The 20,709-nt window shown below is 33.9% G+C and overlaps 1 protein-coding gene across 2 annotated transcripts in view; it reads left to right on the forward strand.

Moving 5' to 3' along the window:
* LOC119637712 (putative metabolite transport protein HI_1104) overlaps positions 1-20,703 on the forward strand; it is a 31,438-nt gene extending 10,735 nt beyond the window's left edge. Inside the window, exons 2-5 of one of the 2 annotated variants that reach the window (XM_038033915.1) lie at positions 18,485-18,723; positions 18,792-19,055; positions 19,451-20,295; positions 20,380-20,627. In XM_038033915.1, coding sequence (XP_037889843.1) covers positions 18,497-18,723; positions 18,792-19,055; positions 19,451-20,295; positions 20,380-20,627 — 1,584 coding nt within the window. In that variant the 5' untranslated portion in view covers positions 18,485-18,496. Of the gene's footprint in view, positions 1-18,484; positions 18,724-18,791; positions 19,056-19,450; positions 20,296-20,379 lie in introns of those variants that run through there. The other variant, XM_038033916.1, reaches the window with a different exon arrangement.
* Positions 20,704-20,709: the final 6 nt, after the last annotated feature.

The following is a 20,709-nucleotide window of genomic DNA, read 5'->3' on the forward strand; positions in this document are numbered from 1 at the left end:
AACGATAGAGTCAAAACCTACACTCGTCGTGCCTGTGTACATGAAGCTTATACGTATATGTATATGTAACTCCTAGAAGGACGCTAGACGATAGACCCATCTTTTATTATATCAGTCGATCAAATTATTTTCTGAATCGACTTAAGTTTGCCTATCTCTGTCGGCCTGTGCATATATTTGTCTGACACTCCTCTTATAATGCAGTATTTTGTAAAAATTGTTATAAGAAAAATATTACAAATTTTTAATAGGAAGGAACGGTTTATAAAAATGTCAAAATATTGCAACATCTATTCCTAAGTTTCGATTCTCTTTACCCTTTATCTGTTTTAAAACATTAAGTAAATATTTAATTGCGCCAAAAGTGTCTTCCATTAAATAATAGTATCTAGCTTGTCGAGGAACTAACATTTGCATAAATTATATTTTTTTTTTTTTTGTTTTCAGTTTTCATTCCAAGAAGTTTCCAGTTAATTAAAAAAAAATGGAAGCAATTTTACAGTGCTATGTTATTTCATTGTCGTTGATTTTCCAATGTTATTCTGCGTAAAATTTATGAATTTAACCTTTGTTAAGAATAAAATCAATCATAAACATAAAAATATTGATGCCTATGATATATGCCAATACGTCGATGAGTTATTACCGCTGCTTACTAAGTTATGGAGAAGCTATTTTTTATACTTTTCGCGCCTTCGAAATTTTAAGATGATTGTTACTTTAGAAAATGAAAGAACAAAAAACAGACAAACATTTAAAAATTTATAATTCTCTTAATAGGTTTTTAATTGCTTCAAAGAAAGCCATGCCTCGACCGATTCGACATTAATTACAATTATCTAAGTTTGCACTGATGTAGAGTTGATTTTTCTTCTATTTAATGAATGTTTCCAATACAAATAATGTTACATTTTTTCCTTCTTAAATTCTTTCTGTTTATTGTGTATGTTCTTTATTAATTATTTATTTATTTTTTTTTTTTATACTTACGTAATTTTGTTATTTAACTTTAATTAATGCAAATGTATGGAAAACATTAACGATTAAAAATGTTCTTATTACACTTGGGAGAAAATTGTTTATCAAGTCATAGTCAGAGTAGCGGATGTTATTTATCGGTGAAACCATTTAAAATCTTGTCTACAAGCAAAGAAATTACATCATAGGTACTAAAAAGAAAAAAAAGATTATTTTTGAAAACAATAATTGTTGCCAACCTTTATTTACAAATCATTTCTGTTAATTATTTATTCATCACAAAAAAAAAAAATTGCTTAATAAAAGCATACCGTCATGAAGTGCTGTAATGAAAAAAAGTTAAATCTGTATCTTATTAATATACATTTTATATATATTTGACTAGGGAGAGGAGTGTGCATCAATTATGAAAATTGTTTTTTTTTTAAATATAAATTTTCAATTTTTGAGACATTTCGATGAAATTTGATCTCCTAACATGTCTTATTCCAAGGACGAATGTCTTTGAAAATGGCTCGGATCGGAACACTTTTGCGACCACTTCCCATATAACAATTTATTTTGAAAAGTCGTTACAAGAATGATTGTATTAAACGAATTGGTGTACGATATGCCATCGCCCACTACAGTAGTTTTACTTGTTTTATGTTTGAACTTTTCATTCAATGACTACATCTAAAAGCCTTGGAACGCGGCACTCAATTGACTTAATAGATGGAATATAATCACCGAAAGCTTTCGACGACTTTTATTTATTTATTTACTTACATGTGAAACTCAGTTAAAATAGATTAATAATCGAATTCAGTTGACTCTTAGAAGTAAGTCTTATACTAATTAATATTAAAAACTAACAAAAAGCATATAAGGAGAAGTAAAAGAAAAAAGTGAAAAAAATAATAATTCGTGTATAAATAAATGAGAAAAAAAAAAATAAATAAATAAGAAAGAAGGCGTGTTACACAACTAGCACCGAGGCGGATCCAGAAGCGATACCAACCCAAGTTGTAAATGAGCCCCTAAAAACCATTGCAAACATACAAAAACTTGGCAACGGATAACAATAAACAACACCAGTTAATATTCGAATCATAGTGAGATGTTAAGATTAAAAGTTAGTTTAAGTACGACATAGCGCGTAGTAAGCAAAGTTGTTTTAATAGGCTTTAAAGAATCCGATATTGAGATTAAGTGACAGACATCGTTTAGGTCTCTGCAGACAACTCTGAACGGATTAAACAGTTCACAATTATATTTACACTGATTAAGTTCAATGAAGATAAAGTGCTTAGCCTAAAGTTTATCTCACCAAGGGCCGTTTGGTATTACCATTAATTAACTTAAATTAAAAAGAAGCACCAAAAATAAATCTACGTTTACCAAGTGATGGTAACGATAACAAAAGCGAACTATTTTCATTAAGAAGCAGAGAGACAAGCTTGTCCCAACCCAAACTCCTAAGGGAAAACAGCGAGAATCCTTTTTAAACGGATTTAATTGCGTCTACATAACACTGGTACGAACGAGACCACGCAACAGAGGCATAGTTTAACGTATAGCCGTTTTGTAATGGAAGGCTCTTAAAGCTCTTCGGACCACCTCTTAATGAAATCTGGCGGGGATCTAGCTTTACTTAAAAAGGGCTCAATGAGCAACAGAATAGAACGCCTAAATCGATGAATGCGTCCACGTTTCCCAACTTGTGTGAATCGATGAAATACCCAGTATTGAATAACTTCCTCCTTGAGAAAGAAAGCTTCTTGCAATTTTGTAGATACAATTTCATAAAATTTAACGACCGCTATGTAACCAAATTATTTAAGTACAATTTGAAACTGACACGATTGCGATTCTGAGGAGATGGAAAACAGTTTAACTTCGTCAGCGTAGATTAAGATATGTATTTAATCACCGAATAGAAATCCTTGATGTATAGAATAAATAAAAGGGGGCCTAACTGGCTGCCTTCACAGGAAATTCATTTGAGTTGGCGGTGTCAAACAAAACCCTGAGTGACCATCTGCTTTAACAAGTGCAAAAGGAAGACGGACCCCGGTACTTTGAAGATCAATAAGTTATGGTTAACTAAGTCAAACGCTTTACTAAAATCAGTATATATCAGATCCGTGTGAGAACCACTAGAAAAAGGCTTGAAATGATATGACAAGTAAACTCTAAAAGATTCGTAACAGAAAGCCGTGATGGAATAGGGAAATAAAAGATTTGATAGCAAAAGCTGAATGCCGAGTAACAATTCGCTAAACAATTCAGATAAGACACTTAACTTCGGAATGCCTCTATATATGCCTTCACAAGGTGATGCCTGTTACTACATTTGTGAAGCGGAATAAAGAAACTATTCTTCCAATATAAAGGCAACACACCTGAGTTTAAGGGTCTGATTAAAAATTTTTCAAATAACACCACATAGCTCGCCAGAGCATGATTTGAGTATACATCATGGAATACCATCAGGCGCCGGCGAACTATGTTTAGAGACCTGTTTTCTAGATGACCAACTTCGGAATTGAAACCGAGTTAGTTATAACGTCGCAGGAACTATTCAGCAAAGATATTTAAGGTTTCAGTATCACCATAGAAATCGGAGCCATTAAAACGCCATTAGCAGAGTGGTTCGTCAAATTAATTACAAAAAGTACTGCTTTCTCCATTCTTTTTTTTTAGCGCTTAACTTTGTTTATTTAAAACTTAAAGAACAAAAGAAAAAGGCTAAATACTATAGTTGGCAAGGCCAAACATAAGATACCCTATACTACCTTGTCTAATGCAATTCTTCGCTTATTGTCATGATAAAATAACAAAAATTGTACCATGTTTTCATGTAACAGCTTCATTTTTACTCAAGAAGCTATGTAGGAGGAGTTTAAATTTAGCAAAATTTATTTTCTTATCAAATATTTTATTAATCAGTAGCTTTTATCATCATAATGCACTAAAAATGAAACTTTGTTGCCATAGAAGGGCCTACTCTCGATGAGAGTCCTTGCATCACGTGACATACAAAATATTAAGTTACATACTACCATAAATTACCTAAACTTAAACCTTTCTGTAATAAAAAGATTTACTTTTCCCTGAAATCTTTATGTATATCGTGGTTTAATGAACTGCTCATCTGATTCAAATTTTTCGGATTGCTGTGCGTCGATTTTCTATAATTCAAAAAATTTTAAAAATTTTGGTGATTGTTTTCATATAACGATCGTTCCAAAATAATACGCTACATGCGGATATAATATAAAAGCTGAGTCTATCGAATATCGTCCTTCTGGATGTTATTCATACGTCCGTAAAAATTTAATATACACTGTACGACGCGTGATGTAGGAGATAACATTGTTTATAAATGCGAGAGATCGTATGTGCTCTGGAGTGAAGACTAAAGATGGTACTTTGAAATTGAGTAGCCACAGTTTTGTGTCAAGCTTATCCTGCATTATAATTTTAACAAGGCGAGATCCGTTCAAGACGTCTACGTCTATGTTGTATTACCTGAGCTGTTCGTCAACATCTGTTAGGTCCCAATCTATCAGGAAGAATAGCTCGGAAATTTGCCTTGCTCAGAAAAGTTAATTTGGTGTAGGACAAAGACTTTGCTTTACCCCATAAAAATTGGGGCAAACAAGAAGAAGAAGAATAACGAAAAAATGTACTTTGGAACGATGAAACAAACAAAAAGATTGGTTTGGAAACAATGCGGGAAGAGATGTATCCCTGTCAACAGGAAAAGAGTTCTACATTAGATTGACTAAAAAAGTTGTGAAGCATGGCGGAAGAAATCTTATGATATGGGGCTGTTTTCTTGGGAGAGTATCGGTCCGGTAGATGTCAGAGAAAACACTATGGATAGATTTCTATATAAAAATGTTACCGCATGCTGAAACCGGTATGCCGGAACCATGCCACTAAATGGCCAGCCAAATCACTCTCCTGGCCTCAGTCCTTCTGACAATGTTTGGGGGGACTAAAATGGTGTCAGGTCTCTTGTAGCAATAAAACGGAATTGTGGAAAAGTGTTCAAAAAGTATGGCATAACGTCCCAGTAGAAAAACTTGCGATAATTAATTTCTTCCATGCCTACAAAAATCGAGACTGTGCTTAAAACCAACAACGGTTATACTGATTATTGACTGCCCGAATTGATTTATTTTGCAATGGTTACTTTTAAGTACAAACTATTATTTAACATTTAAATTCTTGTATACACATCTATTTTACTGTCCAGTTGAAAACATGCGATATTTTTGAAATTAATTTTTTTTAAGTTTTTGTTTATGCTTAACATAACTCTAAAACTATTTTGAAATGCACAAATGTTTTTACTTTATAAATACGTAATGAATATAATATGTAGTAGGAGGAAAATGGAAAAAATACTCTCCAACAACATAAAACAACATACACCAATTTTTCTGTCCAAATGTGTGTGTCGCAGCACTAAGGCATCGATGGGCCGATGAAAGCAATTAGAAGTTCTAGGCGACTTCCCAAATGTTGATACGGTGTTATGCTTTACCTCTTATGGGCTTCACACGTGAGAAATGCCGATATTTCCAAATTACGACAACATGACGAAAACACCGTTCTTTTCCCATATCATTCTATGCAGATTCAATAAAAAGTTAAAATCAAAATTTTTCTTTAAACTAGATATTGGATTAATAATGTCAAGCTGGAAATAATGAAAACGGATTCTTTACTCATCGTAAAATGCGTTTTGCCTTTAATTTTATTATATTCGCTTAAGAAAAAAATTGTATTCGCAATGATAATCTTCGGCGCAATGTTTTTTTTTTTTTTTCTCTCATAATATCTGTGTACAGAGGTGAATTGCCGCAAAATTTACATCTTGGCTTCGAATTGCATTCTAAGGTCTTCCTATTATTTGGGCACTGTTGATCTCTAAAATTTGCGATCATAAAACATTTACGAAAGGTTAGCTACCGCATATACGTCTAAGTGTATAGTGATAAACCCAAAGTATCGCAATATAAGATGTTTAGAGTATATGAACACATCCGTGCATGTGGCTCTAATTTTTCGAAAAAAATGTTCTTTTCTCCTCTCCGGCCTGCAAGAGAGAGAGAGTGAAAAAATGCAAGAAGTAAAGAGAGTTTCGAGAGACGATAGTCTCTCATCGATTCGGAGTAATTTTCGATTTTCTCAATTTTTTCGCGAAAGGTCGATCATTCATGCATAAAGTTCGTTGCGAATTGGCGATGTAGAAATTTTTGCAAAAACCAAGACAAACATTAGAAGACTATTAGAAATACCGAATGTACAGGGAGATCTTTGGTCGCAGCGTTTCCAATTGCTTACGAATTGCCCAAGAACGCCTCCGCTCTAAGTGTGCGTACATTTGATGCACAGGGGGCAGTCTATATCGACTAACACGACTTTGAAGACTCACCCTCCGAACAAGTTGAAGCACGCTGAATCCCAAAAATATTGTGATCCTATTCTGAAGAAAAACATTTCGACAAGAACAAAAATCTAGCCGCAAAAACGACAAATATTTATATTCACAGATTCCTTTTTTGTTATGAAATTTTTCGACTTCAGAAGTTTCGACAAATAAAAAACATGTTATTCTATCCGACTAGTAAGTCCCTGCCTCCTCACAAAAAACCGTGATCGCACAACACTAGATGACATGAATTTCTATGGCCAGATTATTCAGAACCTAACGTGTCGGTCCTTGTTACTTTGGGCTATTATTACAATGTAAAATAAATTCTCATAATTAGTACCACAGGGTGCTGAGCAAAGCAGCGATGACCACCCCATCAACGAACTACCTTTAAAGCTTTTTCCACTGGTATAAATTATAGCCCCGCAGCATATATAAAATAGTTCTCCAAAGCTTTAAATAAAACCGAAAAATCTAGCGAGAGCCAAACAAACTACAAGCGTTATAATTCGATTCGAAAAATCGGGACGGTCGATGAATAGCGAATACGTTACGATATGAACAACTTAAATAAATTAACTACGACGTAGATTAAGCGGAGCATTAATGTTGACAATAAAACTCGATATCCGTGACACACCCATTTGGAGGCAGTCAGCTTTGTGGAAAGATAGTTGAAATGTGAAAAATTACTACTATACGCCAAATATTACGATATCGTGATTTTTTAACATAACAACGTTCGATCCCATTTGGTAAAACTTCGCACAAAAAGTGAACATTACTGAACTGGACTGTGCTATTATGCCTTCCCTTGATTCAGTCAGCCAGTGATATATTAAAATTTCATAGAATTATAATAAATTTTGACAAAAAAATTTGCTTTAGTGACGTATGCGTATTATGTATAGTAAGAGATGACTTATGTATATATATATTAATATACAATAAATTGTAGTGTGCACACTAGGTTGTCATTGTGGGGAGCATAGCTTCAACAATATTTCTTTTCATTTGTTTGCTTTTCTTTTGATACTTAAGTCGAAAACATGGCATAAATATATTTTAATCGTACATACATTAACATTAGAGATAAACAATTTTTGAAATGATACTTAATCGATCGATATAAGAGTAAAGTCGTCGCATATCTATCATTCAGTTAACATTTTTTGATTTACTTTTAAAAATGGTTAACAATTTTAATTATCGGTATTTCCTTTATATGCCAAATGCAACATGTGTTTATACACTTTGTTGTAATGTTGTTGCTGCTTTTATACACAATAATAAAATATAGCCAATAAAAAAAAAAAAAAAAAAAAGAAAACAAATATATAACTTCACACATTGCACACTCTAATGCCAAATGTGTCAAGATTTATGCGTTTAAAACCACTGAAGCATGCTTTTGCGAAGCAACGTACCTCTATGCATATATAATTTATAGATTTGTAATTGCATACACGCAGATAATTATGTAAGCATATGTGCATGGTGTACATGGTGTGTACGGGCACCTTGACATTGTAATCATTGTTAACTGCTACTTAATCAAACTTCAAGAAAATCTATTCAGATTTATTACACTTGACACGAAATTGTGTATAAATTGTGACAATAACAAAAACCAAATACATATTATAAATATTTTCATAGATATTTAAATTTGTACAAATCTTTCTTTTTAAACAAATTGCTGTCGCACGACAACAACTCTAGCAGATGCAATTCATTCCTGAAGTTTTTTGTTGTTATTATTGCTGAATATTTTTTTCCTCTCCTTTTTTTTTTTTGATTAAATTATTATACGCCTGAATGTATGAATGCAATGAACTCTAGCAATGAATGCAGACACACTGCACATTAATTGCATAGAAAATTCTATGCCTACATAATTCTTTTCAAAACATGGTTACTCTTTTATGAGCTACAATTTAAAACAAGCATGAATGTTGTAAATACCTTAGGCCGGGCGAATCTTGTATGCGTATCATCTTAAGTATTTTTATGAAAAACGCAGTGTTTTATTAATTCTGATAAATATAACGTAAATATTTGCACCAAATTTCCGATTCACTCTCTATTATGGATTACAAATTGCACGTTTTCACAAAATTGTAAAAGGATTACCCTTGTTTTCAGTTTCACTTTTCTTTCTACCAAGTTTTACACACTCCGTTGATTCACGAAAACAGGGTTTATTAAGTGCAATTAAGTGCACATGTATACAACACCCAAAAGGACTCGCGATAGATGCCCTTTTTATTGTGCCGATCTAAGCTCATCCGTCTCTCCGTCCGTCTTTTTTTCTTGTGTCCAAAGCCGCAATTATTCCGATATTTTGATGAAATTTCGTACACCAACATGCTCTGGCCCAGGGACGCACGCTGTTAAAAATCGTTCAGATCGCGTCAGTTTTTCGACCGCTTTTCATTAATCCCCTTATTTTGAAAAGCTGATATATGAGTGACAGTATGAAGCGAAGTGTTGTAGAGTATTAAATGGTGGGTCGTGCCTCATTACATTCGTTTCATTCGTCATGACTGTGAACTCTCCGAGGGAAGACAATACGCCGTTGGTACCTTAAGCGAATGGATAAACCGGCGTGCATAAAAAACGTGCATAAGGCATTCAATTGTCACAACATTACAGATAAAGATAGCTTAGATATTGGCATTAATACGGTATAAGTTTCAATTGTTTACACGCTATCGTTGAAAACGTAAAGACGCCTTTTACGGCACTGCGTTAAACTAGAAAAAATGCAACCAAGGCTACGCGAATGCTTAAGCTATGAAAAAATACGAAAACAGTTGGCGAGCGTTTGCGCGAAAAACTTTCGTTTTGAAAATGATTAAATTCGCATATGTCCGTGCGTCACCCGCAAAAGCGAAGCGGAAAGTAATCCTCAATTTTGGCTGGGAGCGTCTTCCTATTTTCATTTTGATCGATAAACTTGTATCATTTTTCTGAAAAACTGTTATCATGTCGCAACTGTAGAATTTGTAAAATTTCGCTGAATCAGGTAGTTCTCCAGGCAACGTACGAGCAAGCTTTCGATGAATATTGCAAAGTTTTGTCGTTTACCGTGGTGGAAGACGATGCCTTTTTGTTATGATCAATTCTGGGCACTTTAATCGCATTAATTGAAATTAGAGAGTGGAGAACATTCGATTCCCTTTCATTGCAATTTCAAACGAGGGATTACTTTCCATCTCGTAAATCCGGGCTTTGTAATCGTTTATGCGTCTTCATCTATCTTCTAGTCCGGACATTATTCCTATATATATGACATTTGCATCGCTCGCTATCAATCTCTTCAAAACTCGCGCACTTTTCTTTCGATTAGCAGATGAAAATTGACTTAATTGAATTTTTAATTGTTAACCCAATTGGGAACCAAAAGTCGAGCTTCTCTTTTATCTAGCCTTATGGAAATGTGTTCAAAGGTGGTTATTAGGTCAATTTTTACTTGCGCAGATAAATGTGCCAACCTTCGCCAATATATCGAAAAATTTCATCAACTTTAACAATAGATTGTCCAAAGAAATCATTTTGATTACGTTTTAATTTGGATTAGAAAAAAAATTATATTTTTAATGATATAATATCGTATTAATTTATTATTAATTACGTGCGCAAACCATGCCGCGACCCAGACGACCATTCTACACAGCCGTGCTCCTAGCCCTCTCCTTTAGGATTTTTATGAATCCAGGCTCCTTTTTTGGACCGGAGCAGCATACCGAGCTTAGCGTATTAAAATGTTCCCCAAACACGTGGTGTCCGAGTCTGCTAATGGCCTCAAATTCACATAGAATGTGATGGGACGTTACGCTCAAATCTGCATGAATCGATATCGAACATACACATGTTTTTCAAATAGGACCTGAAGGAATGATAATCCATGCAGAAGCCGATGACTAAACCTAGATCGCTTCTTCTTAGTTCCAGTAGTTTATGTACCGTACCAGAATCTTTTAGCCTGCCGTTGTCCTATATATTGCTTCCGAAAGTGATCCGATTTATTCTGTGCCCATTGCGATACTAGCCTATCATGATTCCTCGGTCTCACCTGTTGGCTAGACAATAAGCCGTTTCGTTGCCCCTAACCCCCAAATAGCCAGGCGTTCATATCGGCGGCACTTCTTTGTGCCTGCCTAGCTCATTCTGTGTTTGAAGGCCTTCCAAACAAGCCTGCACGTTACCATTCGCCCCTTTAGGAAATTAAGGCTTGGCTGTTAGAGTAAATGCAGATCCGCTCTCCCCTGCACTGTCTTCTCAAGCACTCAGATGCACATGCGGTAATTGCGCAGACTTCTCCTTGGATAATGGAAGAACGATGTGCCATTGGTATGGCACAAACGCCAGCCCCAGTTTTGTCATTTGCCAATTTTAAACCGTCAGTGCACTATGTCCTTATTTCCACCCCATGTTCAAAATCTTACCCGTCCAAGCGCGATCTTGAGGGTATGTTCGCTATGAACCGATCGGACAGTATTAACTTTGTAACACAATGGTCCGGTATCTTGACAAAAGGTTCGTTCATGAAGTTTTCCAATACCTCTAGGCGGCCCCTCAAATTTCCCGGATTTTAATTTGTCCGTATTCGGCATTCGACATTTGGCAATACGTGCATAAAATTTAAAATCGAGCTATTTATGGTCAACAAAGTGGGGTCCCGTATTTTTTAGAAAGACTATGTAATGTTATTCATCCGTTTTCACAGAAGAAACGAACGATGTAAGCGCCTAAAACCAGATAAATTTGCATTGGTTTCAAAGATATGGAATAAGTTCATTGAAAGCAGTGTCAAGCTTGCCATAAACCAGGGCAAAATATAAAGTAATAAAAAACTTTTACCTCAAACTATTAAATTTTATAGTAGCGCCAAATTTGAAATTGATATTACCGATCAAGTGGCCAGAAAATATGCAGTAAAAGCGGGATGACCGAAAAGTAGATGACCACTCCAAATATTTTCACAATGCTTTAGACTTGGCGGCTACAAATGCTTGGATCCTTTACAAAGAAACGAAGGAAATACAAATACGACGAAAATACGAGTTCTTGTTTCAAGTAGCAGAACAGCTTTCCATTGAATATATGAAAATACAAGACAGAAGATTTTACAAGACCCAAGAATACCCACAATGTCAGCTGCAAGATCGTCAAATGCAAACCATCCTAACAAACGTAGAATTTATTAAGCACGACCTTGCCGCAACAACAAAACGACCAATATTTAAATGAAAAATGCAAAAAGTATGTTTGTGGAAAATGTACTTATGAAGAAATTTTCATTTTAATTTGAAAAAAAATGTACGTAATACATGTAATAACTCATAAGTGCTTTTCACTTGTTTTATTATCTAATATTTACTAATAACGTATTATATAACTTTAAATAATGTGAAAAACATTAAAAATTAATTTCAACTAAATTATTATACTAAGTTTCAGTCTTTCTAGTGTTAACAGACCAGAGCGGGGAGTTCTTAACATCGCAATTTCCAGAGTGAAAATGAGCGAATCATTTATTTTCTGCACGTTTCGATAACGTATCTTTACCATAAACACCATAAATGCTTTCAAAGAACTATAAAGCGTTGGTGTCGTGATCGCGACGATATTGTCGAATTTAACGCAATTTCTCGCATTTTTTCAAAACTCAATTACTTTCGATTGAATTAAGAAATGCTAGCTCTGTCTATTGTACATACCATGGCTTGACATATATAAGAAATATATATAATATTATGAAACTTACCTGTCTTGAAACTTTGAAACTATTCTAAAAAACGCCACGACATTTTTCGTTTACCTATATTCGTCTACCTATTTGTCTGTATACTACGTATATATTTGTGCATACTATTCCTGAAATAGCGAATTCAGTGCACAGTTATTCTTTGTCTGTAGAATCGCAAAATAGATAAGAGAATAATGGACCGCTTTATAATTGATATTTTGTTTATTCTACTATAGTTACTTTTAGATTAGGAGCTCGCAACGATATGTTAATATGAGAAATTATAATGGATTACGCTAAAGCAGTTCACTCTCAGCTCAATCGTCCCTCTGACTTCGCTAAAAACATTTGCTTCTCTTTGCGTCTTTTATTTATACACCACTTTCAATTAAATGAGAGCCTTGGAGTGCCCTTGATTCTCCTAACCTTTTATCTTATAGGGTGGTCGCAATTATTAAAGTCGAGTTAATCAAGCGATAAATAGGATATGTTTACTTTTCATTACCTTCTTGGACCTTAAAGACTTCAGATTTCAGCAAAATTGAATCTGGCCAAACACAAAATCCCACTAGTGGCAAACAATTTCCTGGTTGATTCTAGTTTCTGGCCCAACTCACAGATTCATTTCGCATAGGAAGATTTTTATACAACTTTTGTCGATGTACAGTTTTTTTTCCCTTCTAAAAATTGGGCAGTGACACTTTCTGCATCACCGACTCGTCTATCCTTAAGCGGCTTGTAGAAAATTTCATTTTAAATATGTTAGATATACTAATCTGATTAGAATTGATTTACTTAATGACTGAAATGTAAAATAATTAAGCAGTAAAGCAAACAGGATAGTAATAAAAAAAAATTTTTTTTTTTTTCATTTAGAAGCTATAAAATATATACTCCTCACAGTTAATCGGTAATTTGGTTCTACAAAAGATTAGTGGTAAGCTTATAAAAACCTTGAAATAATGAAAATCGTGGTTTTATATAGAAAATCAATAAGACGGAGAAAGCAAGAAATATATGTGAAATGTTGATAAACTTTCCGCTTGTTTAGTTATTTATTTCAATAAATATTTTTTTTAAACAATAGCTTGTACAGCGAGACGTAAGCACTTATGAAACTATTGAAGAACAAAAAAAAAAAAACGAAAGAACAAGAACTTCATAGTCGGACGAAACGGACAATTGATAATCTACTCCACTACCCCGCCTCGCCTAATACAATCATTCATTGGTTTTAGTAATAGTAAAGTGAAAATTAAGCATCATTTTCCTGCAAAAGTGTGCTTTTCATGAAAGCCCGCTTATTGGAGGATGCCCAAAATATCACATGATGTTATCTATATTTTGGAAACTTAACTTATCGTTCGCATCATCATCATCATCATCATCATCATCATCAAAAGCTAGTAAACAGACTTTCTCTCCATATAAGGGTTTGCTTTTCACGGTGACCTCTACATATATTGGGGTCTAACAAATAGACCTACGTGATCGAAGCTCGCTACTCCTAATTTGTTTTTTTTTTTTCTAAATTACAAGTATAAACCAATTTTCCTCATGAAATCTTTTTCTAAAGGACTTGCTATTCAGGAGAAGTCTTATAGGGAATGGGAAATAGATCCATGTGCCTCAAATTTGCTCCGCTTTATTTTTATGTCAAATTATTACACTATCACGAACAAATTTCTATCAGAAAACATTCACAATTGGGCCTTTTGGCCTTTTTACAGCGTTCACATTTCCTGAGAATCCTCATATGCAATGGTATCCAAAAAAATAGACCTAACTTGTCTAAATTCACTATTGCGAACGAATTGTCGTCACCATGAAATATTGAAAATTAGATCTTTTTGCCATATAAAAACGACATTATAACGACTCTTCAACCTAAGGCGGTATATGGGGGTATATGGGGAATGGTCAAAAAGTGGTCCGATCCAAATCGTTTTCAATATAATTAGTCCTTGGGTCAAAGCACGTTAGTGTACAAAATTTCATCAGAAAATTATAATGAAATGATCGGTATAACAAAAGATTGCTCTATCTCAAATCCTTCTAGGTGTTACATACGTCCGCACTAACTTAACATGCCCTACATCACTTGTGGTGTATGGTATAAAAACGAGAAAGTTATTAACGCATCATTGACAGCCACCCTCAACTTAAACTCATAACTTGGAATTGCAAATTACTCTGTTAGATATTCAAATGTCAGTTTGTGGAGGGATTTTAAGCTGTTTCTAGGAAATACATTCACCAGTTAGCAGAACGACGTTTCCTATAGAGTGAAAATTAACATTCTCCATGCATTATTGGCGCGACTACAAGTCGATTACGAATTTTGCTCTCTATGCTTGCTACTTACTTAGGTGGTCTTAGAAAATATTTACGATAAAGTTTTGTTCATTGCAGATATGGATGCGGATGGATTACGAGTATTTTTAACTTGGTTCGCAGCTATTAACCTAACATTTTCATTTTCTATCTCAATTTTTCCAAACGTAGAGATTGACATTAATAGTGTAATGAAAGACAAGCACACAGACGAAGGAGATTAAATCGACACGGATTCTGATCAAGCTCATATATGCTTTGTGCATTCTCTAATGCATATTTATAAATGTTATAAAAGCTTGTAAACCACTTTCCGCCCTTCGATAATAAACATTAAAAAAAAAAACTCAAATTGTTTTTTAATAAATTATTTCGTATTTAATATTTAGTATTTAACAACAAAGAATTTCACACCCAAAGTGAGAAATTGATCTCAATACAATAACGTTAGGTTCATTAAGATCAACGAACATTCGAACAGGTGCAATGAGTATTACTTGGAAATTTCGATAATGTCGTTACAGTGCAAACAAACATTTCATTTAGAAGAAATTGAAATTTTTTCTAACAAAACCTCATTATAGATAAGATTGAAATTTAATTTATTTCATAATTGAGATACTTATGCTTTATATGGATTTAATGTTAACGCTACCGGCTATTAAAAAGTTAGATTACTTAATATTAATATAAGATTTATAAATTATTGCGTTTTTAAACATTTAAACAATATACTTAATATAGTCAATTAGCGCTTAAAAATTGCACAAAGAAAATGTCAATTTAAAGTTTACTGAAAATAATTTTTTAACAACAACTTTTTAATCCCAAAAGATAGATACCTTTCACTTCCTTTTATTTTTGCTACGTAGAAAGCTCGAGCTTTTTTCTTTTGTTTGATCAAGAAACTTTTCAATAAATCTTATCATGTATTTAAGGAAGCAGCTATTTTTGCATACCATAATCAGTCTTGCGATAATTCCAATTGAAATTAGTTTAACGTATGAGTTTGTAAACTTTTGAAAACCTGTAAATCGCGACACACGCGCTTATCTACATATATTTTGTCTGTTTATTTATTTGAAGGTTATGATTTAGAGCCTATTGCGAATGCGGTTGAATAAATATTGAATAAAAATATTTATATTTGGCAGCGTCACATATTAAATTATTGAAGTAATAAGTAAGGCCATTGCATACTTTTTTACACCTATCACCGAAGGGTTAGGGGTATACTCTCATTGTCAAAACAAAGCAAAGTATATATGTTCGTCTGTCCGTTCTGCGAACCTAATGAAGCCTAATGAAGCTATCGACTTCAAATGTGGCAGAAACGTTGGAAGTCCTTGGGCGCACGCTTGTATTGAAAATGGACCTAATCGGTTGAAGGACATGCTTACAAAACTCACGTAATGTGAGGACACCGATGTTTATCAAATGGTTTAAAAAATTGACTATATAGTAGTAGAAAGTATATTCTGTGCGTAATGCTGTAGCATCTATGCAAAAATGCAAAAAATTTACCACGCTTACTCAATATTGTAGTGCACCAAAAATGAATTTTTTTTCATAACCACTGTAACGCGCTGAAACAGGCTCCAAAAACTGCATAAATTATATACATTCTTAGCCAGTTTCAAATTTGGAATGCACCTAAGCATGTCCGGCTACCCGTTTGTCCAACTGTGTAGTATGTGTCGTAAACACTCTTCCGTAATCGACAATTAAGATACCACCTACAAATTTGCATAAGAATTTGGAACTCATTTAAACTTTCCCAGAGACACATAGGCAAAAATTGGCAAAAAAATAGTCAAAATCAGCCGCGCTCACTTCATATTATAGAGCACGAAATTTTAGTTTCTTTACTTTGTTTTGCCTTTTTCAGGACAACGATGATGGGTATAAGAGATTCGGTCATGACCGAATATATATGTATTATATAACATAATTTTCGTACTTGTTATAGCAACATTTAATTTTAAACATATTACATAAAACAAAGATTTTCGCTGGTTGTACGAATTTGGCTTGGAGCTGCGGTATAAATATTTTTATTTCATGGCAAAAAAATAACAGTCCATGTCTTCGCATAACACTTCAAATTTTCTATAGGCTGAGCATACTTTGCATCAGTTCGATTCTAGCGACGTTCCTTGTTATTAATCGATGAAAAGTAATTTAGTTGTTGCTGATGGAAGGGCAGGTCTAATTTTTAGTAAAACGTTGCCTATACATCTTATTTTTATAATGTAACTTATCGCTGGATTTCCTAGGTATAGTCTGGTTATTCTAATAATACTTGGTCACTCAAAATATTAGGTATACTGGATACTAATTACTTATAAAGAAACAAACGTGAAAATTGCCCTTTATTTTTTCGAAATAAAATTTCCAATGAGGAAAGCTATACCTAGTGCAAAACGGGATGACTTTCAAGTTATATTGTCGAAGTGAGAGCTAGTTAACTAAAAATAATCAGTATGCTGGTTGGATACAATTCATTAATAGGTCTTAAAACAATTGTTACTTAGCTTATTTTAAATGGTTAAGTAAGTAAAGTATACTACATCCTTATCCTTTTAGGAACAAAATTGCCCATATTTGAGAAAGATTGGAAACAATTTTTCCAAAAGCAATTATTATCCAATGTATTTTAAAAAGTACTTTGCCTCGTATTGAAATAGTGTACATCACAGTTGCTCGTACCGTTATTTTTGTTTTGGAATGCAAAAACAAGGTTTTGTTGCTTTTTTTCTTTTCATTCTGAATAATATAAATTTTTTTGTTTCTATGTTACAATGTACATTCCAACTGTTATACATATATATAAGATAGGGGGCAATTTTTGCAACGTTCAATTTCAATAACAAAGTTTCAGATTTCAGTTCATTACATTTTGCATGAATAATGAAATAATTATTCCAAAAATTCCATAACCCTTTGCAAACTAAAATGTAGATATTGCTATTCTGACAAAATAAGGGTAAAAATGAAAAAATGTTGTAACAATTGGCAATACAAATAGACTTTCACATCTCTACGTCTTTTGAACTTATAATAAGGAAATGGATAATTCACTTCAACAACCTCTCCCGAGTGCCCATGTGAGGAGAAGAAAAAGACTGTATTGAAATTTTTGAAAGCTAGCCAAACCGATAACGAAATAGCACGCACTGATCTGACTTATCGTACAAATAATTGATCGATTAATAGTACAAGTATAAATGCGATCGACAAGAATGAAAAGTCTATTAACGTCATCAGATATGATCGAATCGAAAGGAGACAAATAGCTTAAAGTTGACTGGAAAACGTTTGCGAAGCCAGTGTCATTAGCTTTGCGTACAATCATGCGTTGAAGAGTAATATACTTACACGCTTACGTACACGCTTGCCATTTTTTTATATTTACATTACACCAAAAGATTCAGATGAAGTCATTTTGCTAAAATCTTTGCAACACGTTCCAAAATCCTTCAGAGACCCTAGAATTTATATATATTTCTCAATCGGAATTAAACTCTGAACAAGGTCTGTGCATCTGCATCTGTCCATGCGAATTGTTATTGTAAATTTCGTTACAGTCACAAGAACGAAAATATCATTTTCAAATTTGACGAGAACAGTGCAAATTCTTACCAGGTTACTTGGTTTGAAAATAGTTCAAATTCATTTAAAGGATAAGTCTTCGGTATAACATCAGTTGAGAACGTCTCTTCATTTTCCAAACGACGTTCATATTCAATAGATGATCTTAGAGTGGAAATCGATCAGGCGCATCTAATTTTATGGAATTTCAAGATTTAATTTTTTAGCTTTCTAAAATAAATGTCGAGAATGATTTTCATACTTTTTTACATTAATAATATTTAAGATAACTTTGTTTGGGCGTAAATAAGACAAAGAAAAATTTTAAAGCAAAGTAGTTAAACTATTTAAAAATATTTAACGATCAGTTCTCTAAATATCCTTTTCATTTCTAGTTATTCGTTAGAATGATATCGGTACTATCCCGCCTGAGCTCTTTTTATAGTTCCTATGTCTTGGGAGTACTAACAGTAGGATATATTCTAGGAGAATTGGGTCATTATCTTATTGGTGTAACATCGAAACAGACAGCCATAGACTTGGATTATGGCGACATAGCGTGTCAAATGAATACAACAATGTTCGAGAGAACAGAACTTCCAGAGCAATGTTCAGCAGTAACGAACGAGACGAGGTAAGTAAGGAAATTGAGCAAAAAAAACGAAAGAATTTAATGTATGCTTCCTCTTATTTATCTTTTAGTTGCTTAGCTTTAGATATCAATGGCACTAATTACTGTGAATGGAACTACAATGGCTTAGGTATTGAATATCAAATCTTAGCGGGCCCAACGTTCATATTAATTTTTACTATTGCTGGAGTATTTATGGGTGTGGCAGCTGACAAATATAATCGTGTTAAAATGTTGACCGTCTGCACTGTAATATTTGGAATAGCTATTATTCTACAAGGCACTGTCAAAGAGTATTGGCAGTTGGTCGTATTAAGAATGATTATGGCGGCAGGGTGAGTTATGAACAAATAAGTAAAATTTGTGTATAATGCCCTACTGTGGGCCATGCCACTTCGCTTCTAATATTGAAAGAAACGAATAAGATACTTGGTTCATTACTTCTTGTAAGTTTGAAAAACAACTTGTAATAATCAGATAAATGCATCGAACAATATTTTATTGATTTGAATCTATGTTATAATTTGTGCTAGAAATATTCGCGAAACTCATTAACAAACCTCAATAGGAAAATGCGTCTTAATGACCCACTAAACATTTAGATTTTAATATACGCGCCAGAGTTAATAAATATTCGAAATTCTGAAATACTGGGCGAATATAAATGACATACGTGTTTGTGCTGAATATTTAAAATTTGAAATTTTTCTTTTCTTTTTTTGGAAAACAGAGAATCTGGCTGCAATCCTTTAGCTACTGGCATTATGTCGGATATTTTTCCCGAATCTAAACGAGCTTTGGTGATGGCTATTTTCAATTGGGGCATATATGGTGGTTACGGTATAGCTTTTCCTGTGGGTCGTTACATTACCAAAGCCAATTTCTTTAATTTGGGCTGGCGCGTAACGTATTTAGGTACTGGCATCTTGGCTATTCTGATGGCTATATTAACGGGGACTACTCTTAAAGAGCCGGAACGTAAAGCTATTGCTGAAACCAATATGCAAGATAAGAGCGGAAAAAAGGGTAACTTATGGTCAGTACTAAAAAATCCTGCCATGATTATGCTAATGATCGCTGCTTCTATACGTCATTCGGGCGGTATGACTTTTGCTTATAACGCGGACTTGTATTATAACATTTATTTTCCTGATGTGGATTTGGGCTGGTGGTTATTTTGTGTAACTATTGGTATTGGCAGCGTTGGTGTTGTGGTGGGCGGTATTGTTTCTGATCGTATCGTAGCTAAGATGGGCGTTCGATCTAGAGCTATTGTTTTGGCGTTAAGTCAATTGGTAGCTACCCTACCGGCCTTTGGCTCTGTATACTTTAATCCTTTATGGGCTATGATTACTTTGGGTCTTTCATATTTCTTTGCGGAAATGTGGTTTGGCATTGTTTTTGCCATTGTTGTCGAAATTGTACCGTTAAAAGTGCGTTCTTCGACGATTGGTGTATTCCTGTTTGTTATGAATAATATTGGCGGCAATCTCCCCATCTTCGTTGATCCAGTGGCCAAAAAAATTGGTTATCGAGGAGCCATTATGATATTCTACGCCGGCATGTATGGCATAAGTAAGTTTCATTCGACATTAATTGATTTTTAAATACATAATAAAAGGGAAAAAGATTAAAAAGTTCTTCTTTCCTGTTTTTTAGGTTCGATTTTGTTTCTCATCACCTGCTTCATGTTGGAAGGTAAACCGAAAACCGAAGAAACTACCAATAAGTATGATAAAGATATTGAAGCTCATACCCGCCATATACAAGGTCATGATAATTCAGTATTTGCTGGTGATGAAGTTCCTCCTTATAATAATAATTTGCCGGTTATTTTAACAAACAATCATTTGCAAAAAATCAATGGAACCGATAAAGCGCAAATACGCGAGAGCAGCAGGCTATAGTAATTTTTGGCAGTGCTTGTTTCATAATTCATTTAAGTGTAACAACTAAACATACACACACACACACACACACACACACACA

The sequence above is a fragment of the Glossina fuscipes genome, unplaced genomic scaffold (assembly GCF_014805625.2).
Source record: "Glossina fuscipes isolate IAEA_lab_2018 unplaced genomic scaffold, Yale_Gfus_2 60, whole genome shotgun sequence".
In the NCBI taxonomy this organism is placed as follows: domain Eukaryota; kingdom Metazoa; phylum Arthropoda; class Insecta; order Diptera; family Glossinidae; genus Glossina; species Glossina fuscipes.